This window comes from Drosophila ananassae, chromosome 2L, assembly GCF_017639315.1.
Source record: "Drosophila ananassae strain 14024-0371.13 chromosome 2L, ASM1763931v2, whole genome shotgun sequence".
Lineage (NCBI taxonomy): Eukaryota > Metazoa > Arthropoda > Insecta > Diptera > Drosophilidae > Drosophila > Drosophila ananassae.
In genome coordinates this window covers 8,371,592-8,387,425 of record NC_057927.1, presented here as the reverse complement: position 1 = coordinate 8,387,425, position 15,834 = coordinate 8,371,592, and the positions used below count along the sequence as shown (strand labels likewise).

General features: G+C 41.3%; 4 protein-coding genes across 6 annotated transcripts; 2 read left to right on the top strand and 2 right to left on the bottom strand.

Annotated features, from left to right (window-relative positions):
* Positions 1-239: 239 nt before the first annotated feature.
* On the bottom strand, positions 240-2,147 carry LOC6500800 (uncharacterized protein CG4449). The gene is made up of 7 exons (XM_001953908.4): positions 1,971-2,147; positions 1,376-1,914; positions 1,207-1,317; positions 1,036-1,136; positions 796-974; positions 512-740; positions 240-448 (listed from the first exon to the last, which is right to left on the bottom strand). Exons 1-7 carry the CDS (start codon positions 2,026-2,028, stop codon positions 358-360), a joined length of 1,308 nt encoding a protein of 435 aa, XP_001953944.1. The 5' UTR covers positions 2,029-2,147; the 3' UTR covers positions 240-357.
* A 30-nt stretch (positions 2,148-2,177) lies between these two features.
* On the top strand, positions 2,178-6,546 carry LOC6499775 (transcription elongation factor B polypeptide 3). Its single transcript, XM_001953907.4, has 8 exons — positions 2,178-2,617; positions 2,814-3,431; positions 3,495-3,857; positions 3,911-4,128; positions 4,193-4,287; positions 4,520-4,719; positions 4,792-5,083; positions 5,394-6,546. The coding sequence occupies exons 1-8, from the start codon at positions 2,537-2,539 to the stop codon at positions 5,471-5,473; spliced, it is 1,947 nt and encodes a 648-aa protein (XP_001953943.1). The 5' UTR covers positions 2,178-2,536; the 3' UTR covers positions 5,474-6,546.
* On the bottom strand, positions 6,479-9,274 carry LOC6500799 (transcription initiation factor TFIID subunit 5). Its single transcript, XM_001953906.4, has 5 exons — positions 8,957-9,274; positions 7,587-8,899; positions 7,217-7,517; positions 6,812-7,158; positions 6,479-6,747 (listed from the first exon to the last, which is right to left on the bottom strand). Exons 1-5 carry the CDS (start codon positions 9,134-9,136, stop codon positions 6,606-6,608), a joined length of 2,283 nt encoding a protein of 760 aa, XP_001953942.2. The 5' UTR covers positions 9,137-9,274; the 3' UTR covers positions 6,479-6,605.
* Positions 9,275-9,596: 322 nt separating this feature from the next.
* On the top strand, positions 9,597-11,581 carry LOC6499776 (peroxisomal membrane protein 11C). Of its 3 annotated transcripts, none has more exons than XM_001953905.4 (4): positions 9,597-9,804; positions 10,646-11,010; positions 11,071-11,130; positions 11,194-11,581. In XM_001953905.4, the coding sequence occupies exons 1-4, from the start codon at positions 9,736-9,738 to the stop codon at positions 11,399-11,401; spliced, it is 702 nt and encodes a 233-aa protein (XP_001953941.1). In that variant the 5' UTR covers positions 9,597-9,735; the 3' UTR covers positions 11,402-11,581. The 3 variants fall into 3 exon arrangements, with proteins under 3 accessions (XP_001953941.1, XP_032311388.1, XP_014766223.1); XM_032455497.2 differs by lacking the exon at positions 9,597-9,804 and adding an exon at positions 10,137-10,223; XM_014910737.3 differs by lacking the exon at positions 9,597-9,804 and adding an exon at positions 10,372-10,527.
* The last annotated feature ends 4,253 nt before the right edge of the window (positions 11,582-15,834 follow it).

Here is a 15,834-nt window from a genome sequence, read left to right as displayed (position 1 = left end):
AAACCACCCCCCGCAGATGGAAAACTCCAGAGCAGCAGCAGCATCCTGCCATGTCAATATAAACAACCATTTGGGATCTGTTTCTAGCGCTCAACTCCAGAGTATGAGTGCGCTCTATATGCTAGATAAACAAAATATTAGGGGTGTATAATGAATGCTTGAGGGTTTTTTGGAAGTTGCCCGCTGCTCTACTTGGGGAAATATTCCTTAGTTTCAAATTCCACACACCGAAGAATAAATATTCTACAAAGCCAGCTTTAATTTAGACACAGAATCTCAAGAAAAAAATTAAGTTAAAATAAATAAATATGCAAAAATAAATTTTCAACTTAAATATAGAATTAAATCTACATTAACCTAGGACTTGTAGTGGAGATCAATTATTTCATTGCCCTCCATATCCTGTTTAACGGGTGTATCGTCTGGATCCAACAGATCGCCATCAAAACTACAAAATAATAGTTGTAAATCGTTTTAAACTTGGCTTTGAATTCGGACCATCAATACTTACAATAGCGAGACGAGACGAGCAGAAATGTTAAGTTCTTCGGCGCATTTAATGTACAATATTTTGAATGGATCGGTTTTCTTCATGACCATTACCATGGGATGCTTCCACTTATCCGACTGCACTTTAACTTGGAATTTTCTTGGTTTCTTTATTAAATTTTGGTGATTATACTTATTCTTAGAATCAGTCTTTCTACAATCGTTGTTGTTCGTTTTGTTGATATGACCAGCTGCAAATATATTCTTTAATATATTAAAAATAAAATGTTTCTGGTTGAAACTGACTGAGTGTGTGGAAGCTTTCAAGGCCAATACTATGAGGTGTATCATCAGGTTCGACGAATTTGTAATACATGTCAATTGACACATCCTCGACAGCTACATTGTTGCGTTTGGCCACTTCCTCAAACATATGCTGGAACTTCTGATGCCGACGCAATTTATAAATCTGTATCTCGCCCAGCCTACAAGTATTACAGGGTTTCAAGTTAGGAACTTCATAATTTATGCTCTAATATTGCATACCATGATACGGCTACTTCCTTTGTGGGATTCTCATCTTCGAATGGATTTGAATCTTCTTCAGGCACAGCGGCTGGCGCTTCATCATCCGAATCTAGATTAACCTACAAAAATAGTTAATAATATTTTAAGTGAGTCTCTTGATCTTGGAAGATCAAGAAGAGGTACACTTACGAATCCCTCCACCCTGGGCACCACCGCTGACACAAGATCTACGCTGTCAATCACTTGGGAACGCGCTGCCTTTTCAGCTAATTGCTCGCGGCGAGTGTTATGAATCATAATCTGTTAATTTCAAACCTAAGATAATTGTGCATTAAATGAATTAAAGAAATTGATTTACCGGCGCAATGATATGTAATGCAGAGGCAGGTATCGGTTCTTTCTCAGCGTTTGTAGGTTGTGAAGTTCTTTTATTGGCCCGCGAGGCTCTTTTTTGGGGCTTATTTGGAGCCGAAGCAGTTATATTGTCAATGGGCTGCTCTATGACAGGTTCAGGAATTGTCTTGCCCAGTGACGAGCGTGTGCGCCTCGCTACTGGGCCAACGACACATGGCGTTTCCACATTTTCCTCTATCCCAACTTTCTTTTTCCCCCGCTTTTTTGGTGCACTATCCTGTGTTTTCTCCATTTCCAACAACAACTGTGACACAGGCGACAGGCAGCGTGGAGAAGCCTCAGTCTGGACAGGCTCTGGGGGAACAAATACATCTTTTCCCACTTCGTTAGTTTCCTGAGCGAGCGGTTCCTTCGGCGGCTTTGTCTTCCTCTCTCGTCCAGCCTTCTTTCCTTTCGTTGTAATAGTGGTGTCGGCCAAGAAATCGTAGTCGACCTCCGAGGAGATGGAATCGTTAAAGGAATTGGATAATTCCTTTGGCAAAGCTTAAATGGAAGAGAGTTATTATGATTCCCCCAGTATGGATCCAGTTTAGCCTTACCTTTTTTTGGGGCCCGCTTGCGCGCTGCACTGAAAATATCACAATCGTCGTCGGACATGATTTTAAGTCTTAATAAACAATTTAAGCTAGACTACACTTAAGGCGCCATGTAAAAGAAATTAGACGCAGGCCCTGAAACATCTGATCAAAAACGCAAAGGGAATTTGCGTTAGCTGGGCACACTATCACTGGTGTCAGCTGTTGACCTTCCAGTGTTGGCAAGCGCCACGCAAACAAAAGCAATTCTCATTTAGCTGCCATTGCTGGCAAGAAAAACGGAAATTAATTGATAAATCCAGCCGTTATGCGTTGAAATAAAAATAAGGAAACTAGCCTCGCGATCGGAGGCAGCCTCTACATCTTGTGTGTGTGTGTGTGCTTGGGCCTAAGCCCTTATTTGTGTGAAAGTACGTGTGTGTGTTTACCTGGGGACGTGCAAGTAGTAAACTGGAAAAATCAACGAGGCTGCTTGCGTGCCATTTTTTTGCCTTACTTTCGGTTTAACTGACCATCTAATTTGCAATAAAGGCTTGGCATCTAAAGCAACGTACCCGGGAGCAGCAGCAATGTCCTCCACCAACAATCTTGTGGATGTCGTGCGCCACTACCAGCGCAGCATCGAAAAGCATGGCGAGGACGAAAAACGGGTGAGTGTATTTCACCCTTGCCCTGTCCTTTTACCCTTTCTCCCTGTCTGCCAATCCCCCAACTTCAAATTAAGCTCAAGGCATTATGCGAAATTCCCCAAGGTCACCAGTGTGTATCTCATACCGTTGCACCTGCTTGCCGTTAATCACATCTCCTAATCTCGGTCTACCTGTTTCTGTTTCACCATCCACACAGCTGTTGCACTGCGTTACCAAACTGTTCAATCTGCCGATCAAATTTGAGCACTTGCAGGAGACCGGCATTGGAAAAACGGTGAACTCCCTGCGCAAAATCAACGGTGAGGTTGGTGTTGCGGCCAAAACGCTAGTCACCAAGTGGAAGGCCATGGTGGTGGCTGTCGAGGAGCCCGTACCAGAGCCAGCCACCGAGGAGGAACTGAGCAAGTCCAACGGGCGTCGTCCCAGCAACGAGGACCCAGAGCAAGAGAACAAGGGCAGCAACCTGTCAATTGGCGAAGATCCAAATGGTAGCACGCATAGAAGGTCCAAGGATGAGGACAGCTCCAAAAGTTCCAAGCGCGAGAAGAGCAAGAGTCACTCGAAGAGCAAGTCTGGCGACGAGAAGCACAAGCACAAGAGTAGTCGGCACGAAAAGAAAGATAAGGAGAAGAGTAAGGAAGCAAAGGAGTCGAAGGAGCCCAAGGAGATAAAAGAGCCAAAGACACACAGCGAAAAAAAATCGAATGGTGAGCACAAGTCCAAGGACGCTAGCAGATCCAGCAGCAGCAGTGGTCACAAGAGCAGCAAATCTGAGAGCCACAAAGTCGAGCCGACCAAATCCAAGCATGATAAGGTAAGTTGTCCTATCCGTTTTTGTTTAATGTTTTAAAAATCTTATCACTTTGCTTTCATTTAGGATAAGTCGTCCAAAGAGAAGCATAGCAAGCATAAGTCATCATCCTCAAAGTCAGCCAAGCGCTCTCACAGTCCGACGCGCACCGAGGAAGATGCGCAAAAGGCCAAGATACCAAAAATCAAAGCCAAATCCGAGGAGGACTCTGCCGATGGCTTCGATTCCAGCATGGGGGCCAACTTTGACGACGTACTCGGCATGCTTAATGTGCCCATGAGCAGCAAGAAGAGCAGTCACAGTAGTAGCAAGAACAAGTTGGCCCCAAAACCGACGACAGTGCCAGCCCCATCTTCTAACCCAAGCACCACGGCATCAGCAACCTTGGGGAGCATCCCTATCCCCATTATAAAGCCAACCTCCACAAAAGTATTAACATCATTAATCTTTCCCAACCACAATTACATTTTTATTTAATTTAGAAACCTGAGCTGCTGGCTCCCACAGCCAAACTAGAGCCCTTGGATCCAAGCATTGCCCTGGAACTGCCCACCATTTCTAACAACTACAAGCCCATGCCCTTGAATCAAACAGTAATGGATGTGGTATTCAACCAGGGTGGATCCCAGAGGCCGCAGCCCTCCCGCTATTTCAACGAATCCGAGGCACTGGCTCAGGGAATCTCTTCCAAAACCATGCGGTATTATTTCATCATCTCTTACTTCTATATGACCATTAAATATTAATAATTTTGCATCCTTTAGTACCAAGATCTATTCAGGTGTCAGAACCGGACAAATTCTGCAGGTGCCCTCCCTCTTCAACCTGTGTATTCGTGTTCTTCAAAAGAACATTGATGGTAAGATCTATAAGGTGACGACAATATTAAAATTATAGAAATATAATTTGAAATGTTACCAACAAAATTTGTTTCATTTGTTAAAAACAAAAGATTCCACAAATATATCCGCACAGCGCCATTAAAAAAATTCATCATCCCTGCATTTCCTTTACTAACCCATCCATCCTGCCCAAAAAAAAATCACATCATTGGTTATTGTAGAAGCCAATCTAATGTATATTTATCCCAGGACTGGAGTTCACGGGTGGAGTGCCCTTTGATCTGCTCCGTCCGGTTTTGGAACGCGCTACGCCCCAGCAACTGCTCAATTTCGAGGAATACAATCCGTATTTGATGGACGACAGCGATGTCCTGTGGAAACAGCACGTTCAGCGACACTGTCGCAGCCAGCAGCGCGAGGAGATGGAGACGTGGCGAGAAATGTTCCTGGTAGGGATATCTATATCCCTCTAATACATATAACCCCCCAAAACTAAGAAATGGTCTGTAATCCTCTTGTAGCGCTGCCAGGAGGAAAAGGAGCGCAAGCTCAGCAGCCTGGCCGAGAGCATCAAGGCCTCTCAGAAGATTAGCGAGGCTCCGGTGCGGAAGACCCAGTTGGCTTTTGTAGACTCGATGGTGAAACCGCCGCGCAGCGTCCAGCGAAAGCAGGAGCAGTTCGGCACTAGGGGCAAGTTGATTGCCACGCCGGCCGCCCGAGTGGCGTCGCTCTCCAGTGTCACACCTAACGCCGCCAAGGTGGGCGATGCCCGGCTAAGGGTCCTGGCCGCTGCCCGCGACACAGCGCAAGTCGGTGAGTTCAAGGATGTGGTATGGGAAAATACCAGGACGGATTATGACGAACCCAGAGCAGTTTTATCTTGCATGCCCCTAATAAAAAGGATACCAATGAAGTTGCTTCTAAAAGCTTTATGATTTTTTTGGTTTTTTTAAGGACGAGTGTGACCCTTTGGGGCCTTTCAAGTTCTCAGGAACGCTAAGAAGAAAGTGTTGAACAATCAGGGCTACGGAAAACCTCACTCTGGAGGAAAGCCTGCCCTCTCTGTTTACGTGTTATCCTTAAGAAAACTAAGTTAACCAACTGCTCTTTGTTTATCCAACAGCTGCCGCTCCAATGCGCTCCAAAAAGGCTCCTCTGATGGCCAAGACCTTACAGTTTATGCGAGGACGTCACAAACGATAGGAAAGCCCCTGTCCGGAGAATATGATGAGATGCTCATTTACTCGTTATAGCTTAAATCTTATACTCAATTTCCTGATCGCACGAAGCACGGAGCAAAAGGAGCGAGAGTCGGGGTACGTCGTTCTGTCAAAAAATAGGACTAATAGGACCCCCATGCGTACTACAACCTATTTATTATTTATAATCTGTCCGCTCCTAATCATCATACACCCTATAGAATAGTTAATTTTAAGTCGAAAGAAAGTACGTTTTTGTTTGTTCGGAAACTAATAGCTCAGACAATATCGCTTAAGAATATTTTCAAGAATTCAGGTTTAAAGTTGTTTCATCAGTTTTGTGTACAGCATAGATCCAAGTAGGATGTATGCGGATCCAGCTCCATCTATTATATTATATTAATTTAGTCTAAGTATCATGTTTGTCAATGTCCCAGAGGGCTGTGTGACTGTCCAAATTTGTTTAAAATTGTACATAACTATGTGACGAATATAAGCCCAAAAATCTTAAAACCGAAATTTTAAAATTATGCCGTGCAGTTGCATGTCCTTGAACGCATCGTCAGTTTTTAGTGGAGATTATTTAAGCCATTTTTAGTTTACAATTTTATATTCTAGGCTAACTATCGCTCTCGTTGAATCACTTTCATGTTACTTTCGAAAAAGAAACATCCTAGTTCATCTTATATTTTAATTTATAGATCTATTTCAAGATTTATCTATTTTGAATTTGGTTACTCTTCATAGTTTATTGAATATTTACAAAGAAATTTGTGTATCTCTCTTATCAGTTTTTAATTTTTTGTAACAAAATCAATTGTTTCTTGACGATGCGCTAGTAGACTTCATACTGTAATCAAATAATTTTATTCCACTATTAAGCTATCGGAAACAAAGAAGCTGTGTCTTGGAAAGCAGATCTTGTTGGGAAACATCACTGATTGTTATTGAGATGATGGAATCAATTATTTATATGTATAGCGAAGGAGAAAAGATAAGCAAAGACAAGTTGTTTCACACGATTGTAACAGTAATATTTTACAGACTTATTACAAATAAATTATTTTCAAACATAAACCATCTTCATGCAGTCTGCTTCTTTTGCAATTTCGGGTTCCAGTTTAATTCCTAATGGTTCAGGTGCCGATGCAGTAAAGCGTCTTGCTGCGCCCGTAGAACACATTCACCAGACGCTGGCAGGAACTATTGAGAGTTAGCACTCGATTCGTTGTAGTTGATGATGATGAAGAGGATGAGCTCCCAGCGCTGTTGCTTTCCCTTAATGGAGGAAAAAATATGAAATATAATGTGTGTGATTTAAATAACTACATTTATTACTTACCCCATGGGAGAGAGTTTCTTGATGTCCCACAATCGCAAGCTGCCATCACTGCAGGCCGTAGCCAGGTGCTGGTTGTGGACACTCCACGAGATGGAACTTACGCTGGCTGTGTGATCTTTGAGCTCAGCCAGCTGCGCTCCTGCGGCCAGGTCGAAGATGCGAACCTTTGTCTCCTCGCCAGCGGCGGCCAGCATTTTGCCATCCGGGCTGAAGGCCAGCTGAGTGACTGCTTGCCGGCAATCAGCAAAAACGCGCATAAGCTTTCCGCTGGTGGCACACCATAGCCTCACTGAGTGATCAGCCGATCCGGTAGCTATATAGTTGCCATTAGGGTGAAAGGAAACGCACTGAAACAAAAATAGTTTTTAACAGAAATTATAGAAACTCAAACTATTATAAACTTACTTCCACGTCCTGCGTGTGTCCTGCGTAGATAATAAGCGCATGTTCTCGCTCCAGCGACCATAAGCGAGCACTTAAGTCCTTGGATCCAGTTACCACATACTGGCCCGTGGGACTCTCATCCAGGCACCAGATCGGGTAATTGTGACTTCTGTAGATGGCGGCGCATTGAAGGTTATGCGCCCGCCAGCACCGCATGGTAGCGTCTTTGGATACACTGTACATAAGGGGGTAGTGGGCAGAGAAGCGCACGTCAGTGACACCTCTCGTGTGTCCACGGAGCTGCAGGCCTCCAAATTCGTTGCTAAAGGATGAGGAATACATCAAACGGATCAATATTTTAACTAAAAATGTGATTCTACGTTGAACTTACTAGGAGTTGTCTGTGTATTTGCAGTGTCTGGCTCTGTTGCGTTCCCTCCGCTCCTCCTCGGAGCACTTTGTGTCCAGTTCCTCGTCGTCCTCCTCCTCTGTATCCTTTTCCGTTTCCTCTTCATCTGTGCAGTTATTCAGTTCCCAGGGGCACTGCCTTTCGGGGTAACGTCTGTAGAGACTCTTTCCCCGACAGCTGTGCTGATTAAGTTGCCACACCTGTACAGCGGAGTTATTGAACCCTGCCACCATGTGACATTCGCTGGCGTCCAAATGCGCCGCGGAGAGGCCCCTGGTACGCTCACTAATCCTGAGAAATCGCGGAAGCTCCACTTGAGCTTTCAGTATGTTTGCGGTTGCTGATTTGAGGTTTTCTAGGCAGGCTTCTACATTAAGTTGGGATTTGCTAGTCGAAGGGGCTTCTTCGGGGTTCAGCTCCTGCTTGATTTCGGATTCCAGTTTTATGGTTGACTCCTCAGCGGGCCGCTTTCGGTTAGACTTTTCGCTACTGGACTTACTGGGCTTGTGATCCTGTACTCGGGGGTTGACTATAAGCGGGGGAGCCACATGAGCGACGTCATCTTCTGCTTCGTCGCCATCCAGCTCGTCCGTTAGGCCCAGCAAGTGATCCTCCGTAAAGGTTCGCTGCTCGTTCTCCACGATGTGGACATGCAGCCAGGTGTATAGCAGGTTCATTATCAGGACATGGCCCCGCCGCTGGAGATACGAACAAATCCTATCCACCACCTGGGCCGAAGTATGCAACTCGTACTTGGATGACCGGAAATGAGCCACCGTGTCATCGGCCTCGGCCGTTTCCAGCCTAGTGCAGCCACTCAGGATCTGTACCAGGCGCATAAAGTAGTCCAACTCTGTGTCACCAGTGTCCTGAGCTTCCCGCGCAAACCGTATGTGTAGGGCATTCTCAGTGGCGGCTGTGGAGCAACCATTGATTTTGGTGGGTGGGGGTGCGTCGTACAAATCCACAGGTGCCACTAGATGAGCATATTTGCGAAGCAGATCCACAGCTCCCCGGGGTTCACGAGCCTTCAGTAAGTCCAGATAAAAGTGGCATAGCATAGGTCCGTAGAAGCGCTTCATCTCCAAACGCAGCGATTCCGTTTGAGACTCAACAAACGCCGAAAAGCGTCCGAACTGCTGGTCCACTGTATGCTGGTTGTTGGTAATAACCTGGACGTTGGAATAGGTGAAGCTATTGCCTCCATGCAAATCCGAGTCCAGCATTTTGTCGACGGCAAACTGTTGTTTGTTTTGCAGCAAAAGAAAGTCGGAGCGGCGAAAACGTTCGTGGCTCTGTGTAAACACAATTGATGGTAACAATGCAGTTGATTTATATATTTAATCACTTACCACGTAATTTTTCTGCTTTAAGAGCAGGCCTACGGCGCAGCGTAACAAATCGTTTTTCGACGATGTCTTCGAGGTTTTGTTGCCCGTACTCGACTTGCTGCTGGTGTTGTTGCTGTAGACGGGCGACGCGGCAAGGGCGTGGGCATGGCTACTGCTGCTGCTAGCGCTGGGCAAGCTCATGGTTTCGTCCAAATCCTTCTCCGTCTCCGTATCCTGATCCCGTCCAGCTATGCGTCCAATTTCAGTGCTGGGCAGCGCCGGCTGTTGAAAATCCCGCGCAGTGTGACCAGACAGGAAAGGTATCACGGCCAAGTAGTGCTCGGCCGGAACAGCTGATTGCCATTTGTTGTGTTCAGTGATGGCATCATATGTTTTTCCTTTAGCTAACTTTAGGAAAGCCGAAGATCTAATACCCTATTTTAGTAATTTAATATTTTTACAAATCTTGCCAGACATAATATTTTCACTTGACTACATCTAGTTGCATAGCCAGAGAAAAAAATCTCTTTAATATATCCTACTCGAAGATTGGATACAGTTTTATTAATTAAATGTATATACAAGATTCATAATATATCTTCTCACTCTTTGCTAATTCACTTATGATAATAGAGATAAGTCCTTTTTAGCTATAACCTCCAGAAAAAGGCATCACTTGGGAACTTCGCCCTTGATGTTGTTGATATCGTACCCCGACCGCGAACCGCAATTTCTTCTGTTGTCATTTCAGTTCGAGTTTTTGCCTGTTATTAAACGGTTCCTTTCACCGAGCACAAGTCATGGGCAGCACAACAAAGTTTGTTAACGAATTCTGTGATATTATCGATTCCTATGGAGGCCGAGATAAGGTAATATAGCACTCCCCCACTCGCCAAGTACATTCCCATGTAATTCGCCGCACACCTGTTTTGTTTACGTTTTTTTCCTAAGCGATTGTTTATCCAATTGTTTGTTTTCCAAAATGCTTCGTGGCATTTTTGACCCGTTCCGTTGGGGGGCTCGATTGATATTTAAAAAGGCGGAACCTAACCAACTGGTTTTCAACATACATGGTTGTTGCATATTTGAGGTCTCGGCCGGAGCATGAGGAAGTGTCTCAGACGCGTGGACCTTGCCTTACTTCTTTCAGTGTTTTGCAATGGCTTGGTTTCGCGTCTCTTATCAGTTGGCATTCGTCGCCGATTGACTCAAGATAATGTTCAATACTATAGCCGGCAAGCCGTTAACCCGCTGCCAGATAAAGCGGATAATACGTTACGAGCGAAAGGTACGTGTGTGCGTGCATCCCCCAGGAACACGCGATCCGCCACTTCCCAGTCCCATCTAATAACTAATTCATTGATGGCCAAGCAAACAAACTGCACTATTAATGCGAATAAACAGTGGGTGCCACCCAACACCTTCCCACTGCTACCCTTCGGCTGCAGTTCATCAACAACCAGCGAACGAGATGCTTGTGGCATTCGTGGTGTTCTTTTTATCGCTGATAGTATTTTATCTTTTTGTGACAAGCAAGCAATTTCACAAATTGCCGGGCTAAGCTGGTGCCTCCGGATCCGGGTCAAGCTAAGGTAAACAATGAGATGTAATGCCAGCTCCCCCGATAAACAAAGTACACAAAACCCTTGAATAAATGCGCAGGATTTGAGTGTTACTCTGAAAAAATTATTTATTTCTGTATTTTATTAGGTGATGAAGGCCCTTTGCTACAGCGCCAAACTGGTGGCTGGATATCATGCCAAGCGGAATCCGGATCTGGCCAAGCGCTATGCCACCGCCAGCTCTAAGATATCGGGAGCTAGGGCCACCCTGCGGCTGATCGACGACATTCCCATGATTCAGTATGCCTTGGAGTACGGATTGGGAGAAAATGAACCGGATCGCGTAATGGCTGTTTTGGGGGTGACGGCAAACATTGTGGATCTTTTGTATTATCCCATTGAGAAGGTCTGCTGGCTGGCCGAGCACAAAATAGTAGATGTGAAGAATGCAGACAGCTGGGACAACGTCAACTCCATATTCTGGGTGTTGTCTGTATATCTGAATCTCATGAGGTACGTCTATGCAGAATATTTCGAATCTTCCAATTCTTCATCACAGTTTGTCCCTTTCAGGACCATGAGGAACTTTTCCCTAAACCAAGACAAACTAAACCGCACCAGCAACATAAGCGAGTAAGTCATACAGCAGATAATTAAATCATACAAAAATAATCAAAAATTAAATTAAAATTACAGCCTAGAAGCCAAAACCTTGGCCAAACATCGCCTGGAGCTGGTTTCCATTGTTCGCATTTCTCTCGACTTCGTACACGCTGTCAGTACTCTCCCAAAAGGATACCTCTGGGGCGGAAAACTCTCCACCTTCCAAGTGGGAGCCATCGGAACCCTATCCGCCGGATTGGGCATCTACCAGATCTTTGCCAAGAGAAGACTGAACAAGTAGCAGAAATAGTCGCCGTGTTGTCATTGTATTCTGTGTACTCGTCCTATTTGTTGATCGCAATATTAAGCTAGTCGGTAATTGTTTTTTGTATGAAGAAGAATTTTGGATGGCACTCACAGGTGTTTTTTTTAGCACGTAAGAAACGAAAACTTCACTAAATACACATGGAAAAAATCATAAGACTGGTGTAACTTTTTTGGTCTGTGTGTCCTTTATTATCTGTTACTTTTATTTTGTTCAGTTTAGGTTCCGATACATACTTGTAAGTATATGCATTTTTGTCGCTCATCGTAGCTAGCAAAATGTTTAACTTAATGTACAGGCTCCCGCTCCTATTTATTAATGTATATATTGTCTGCCTCTGGCGAGGGTTCATTACCAGAAATATTATTAAATATTATTTGTTTTTCTCTCATACGATTTGTCGGTTTTTAGCAGTCATTGTATACAATGTTGTTTCTTAGGATTATTTTTGCTTTAAAATATTCATATGTCTGATATTATACTTGTGTTATGAAGGGTTCTCCTTTTTGAATAATTGGATTCCTAGATTATCGATCGGGACCTGACTTGCCTGGTTACTGGTTAAAAATAACATTTGTTAGTAAATATATTTGTCATTGTACATTATTTAATTCTCCCCGCAAGCGCAAAATTTTTAACAGATACTAGTTTTATATCCTTTTTGGTTAAGTTTTGCTTCTTTCGGTAAGCTCTTTAGATGTACGAAGTACGAATGATGTTGTTACATTATTATAGCGCCTATATGTTTGCTGTTTATGTACGGGGCTGTTTAAAATTCTCGTTATTTTGATATAGATATTTTTGGTTTGGGGATTTCATAATTTTCAATAATATACCTAGCTACAGGAGATAATGCTTTTATTATCGTGGTTTATGGTAATAGTATGTTTTATGTTGTATATTCATTCTCAGCCACTCCATTACGCATTCGATTAATGTCGTTCATCGCTTATTTACAAAAAAAAGCTTCAAAAATTTCCCAAAAAATTGTTCATGCATTCAAAATATGTTCAACTTTGTTCCATTTGCGTTAATAATTAGTTGTGTGTGAATGTTTAACTGTGAGTCTCCATTTTACTTCTTTTATAACCATAATGCAATTTGAACTCTTGCTCATAACAATTTATATTTATTATATTTTTTAAATAGGTATATATATATATCTTTATATTTATTTTTTATTGGTTTATATTGCGTGTCTAGTGTGTCATAAAGTTTTTAGTAGTCATCTAGTATAACGAACATACTTCATCATGAGAATATTTATTTTTGAGTTTCTCATGAAGTAAATTCATATTATTAGATGTTACTAAAAAATAGACACACTATACTAGGTAAGTACGTACGAATGTATTTGTTTTTATTATGTGTATATATATATTATACTTATCGGAAGCTATTTAAAATGGCACTGCAGTAATTTTTGTTTATATTCCTATATAAGGTGGGAAAATCAATTAGTTGGGACACCCACCCGGCCACCATATCATTTTGACTGGTGAGTGGGGGTGCCCCCTACTAAATATTCTTCTAAATATTCCTCCTTTCTATATCTCTGCTATAACAGTATACGAATTGGGGGTCTAAACTCAATCGGAGAGTCCATATAGTCCGCATTTAGTTGCCCCGCAAGTAATTATTAAAATATATGTATGTATGTATATAGTATATGTATGTTGGTATTTGATTATTGCGTTAAAAGCTTAGTATTCCATTCTGAATTAATTAATTTAATTAATTATATAGATATATTCCGTGGTGTATATATATATAGGTTGTATAATAGTCTTTTTAAAAACCGTTCTTATTGCATTTTTATCCTTATAGCTAACGCTTACGTTTAACTTTAACACATTTGCCGAGCAAATATTGTTGGTTTAAAATTCAATTTGCAAAGTTCTTTGCTTAATGTTCCCCCAAAATGTGTCTCACATGTTCGCTTGTGTCTTTGAATACAGTTGACAGTTCAATCAGGATAATCAGGATTATTAATAGGATAGTTTTTAGAGTACAGTATAGGTATAGGTTAGTTAATGCGTGGTAAAGATACTTGGCATAAGTAAAGATATTCCTCCTATTCTTTTAGGGATTTTTCACCTTAGCAGCTGACTTTAAAAATAATTTATTCTGTATAGTGTATAGAATGGCTTAAAAGTACAGATTTATAGATAAGCAGATGACTTGGTGTCGGTAAAATATGTATATATTTTTGTTTAGTATATGTATTTTTGGATTGTTAGTTATGTTGTCTCGGTTTTTGCCTAATTACGCTTTGCATATTTCCTTAATTTTCCTTTTTTTTATGTTGCTAAAATTTAATATTATCGGTTTTGCGTGGGAAGCGTTCGATTTTGGTTCCTTTACATTTCGTTTAAACTTTAATTTGTATTTTAATTTTTTGTTTTTTCGTTATCTTTGATACATTATCTCTGAAGTATCCTTAAACTCGTCTCTACTATTCTTACATTATTTTTGATAGAAAATAAAAAAAAAGTCTCGTTCTAAATAAGTTGAAAAGCCAGTGAGTGGAAAAAGTTTAAAACGGTTTAAGGTTTTCTCTTTTAATTTAAAATTCATTTTCTGTTAGTTGGTTTAGCTTGTAAAAGCGTTTAAAAACGTTAAAGTAAAATTGAGTAACATACGATCGTTATTAAAGTCGCCAATTGCTTCTATGCCGAAATAGCCTTAAAAAGTTCCATTTAAAAGTTTTCATTTGACCGTCGATTAATAAAAATATGGGTAAATTTTATAGTTATTTAAAATTTGTTTTGTTTTTTTTTTTTTTAGAATATGTAGTGTATGCCAGTGTGTATATTTGTGTGCTAGTGTAGGTATGTTAAATGTATTCGAAAGTGAGCATGATTTGTTGCGAGCTAAAAACACTTTGTATCCAATAGATTTCAGATTTCAAATGCTCGACTGCATTCCTCCAGACGTAAAAAACAAGTGGCACCTCCTCAATACCACTAGAAAAATAAGTCCTAAAAAATTAATTTAAAACTGATGTTCCAATGGGTAAAAAGTAAACTTAGGTATTTTTGGAGCAATTATGTTTTTGTTTCCCTATCAAGGTAAGTCTTACGATTACTAATAATTCAGCTAAAGCACCATTTTATCGTGTGTATATGTACAAGTTTGTCTAGCTTAATTTTTCGGGCAATCTTTCCCTTATTTCATTTTTTAAAATATATATGTTTTTATCCTTCCAACATCCGTCGGATGATTACTTCTCTGCGCCTCGTGATATCAATGTACAATGTCTGATGCATCGGTTTTCGTTTTTAAATTGCATTAAAAGTAGTCAATAAGCTTTTTGATTTTTTGTTTGGCTTTAAAGCGATTAAGTGGGTTTCTTGGGATCTCCTATCTCTCCGCGTCGAAGGCATTATGTTTGTGAGTGTATATAGCTAGGTAATCGTATATCGTTAATCGTAAATGGTTAGTAACAATGCATTCATAAGGTCTGGGATGTTATTGCTACTTATACACCGGCCAAGACACAGGATCGAGGATCCTTGCTCCTGGCCGAAAGGAAACTAAGCTTTGGTAGGCGCTACAACAGAAACCGTTACACTAAGAGGCATCCTTGTTTACCCTAGACCCGCAAAATCCCTCCTCCATCCAGTGCTCATTAAAAATTGCTTATCCTCGCAAATCTATTTTTAAAAACTAAACAAATTCAACTAGTCTGACATATTCTCGTATTATTAATGCTTTCTCTATTTGTTTTTCTTTCGAAGACTACCATAAAATCCCTGTAGGTCCATCATAATGCATCATAATGAGTGTACGAGTGTGTGACTGGATGTGGGTGTTGTATGGTATGGTGTGGTATGCGATAATGCTAAAAACAATTAATGTCTAGAGTAGTAACCTGCGTTAAAATGACACACATAACACCCGATGGTCGGTTGACCAACCAGCGTTAGGTTTCGTTAAGTCCGAACTACTCGATTATTAAACTGTCTTTGGAGTAATTCAGTTATTTGGTAAAGTAATTTGATTGTTTTTATGCTTAAATTCGTTTGAATTTAACGTTTGATATTTATACTAAGGTTTCTTAACATTCGATTCTTAAGAGTTAACAATCAGCACGGGAAGCGCAATCAGCAAGGTTAGTGTTGGATTTGGTTAAGCTTGGATTAATTGGTTGCCAAATGATATCGAGGCGAATTCAAAAGCGATTTTGAATTTGATTTGCGGTATATATTTGATAGTTTTCCATTAGTGTTGGAATAGATGTTAGTTTCGATTTAAGCTTTAGGTTATTACCATTCCATTCGTGGTAGGCGTACAAAATGAATAACTTTAAATTAAATGAAGCCTATTAGAGTACAATATGTAATATTTTGTCAATACATACGTGATAGATTGTTAAGCATGGAGATCCTTTCTCAAAATACATGAAA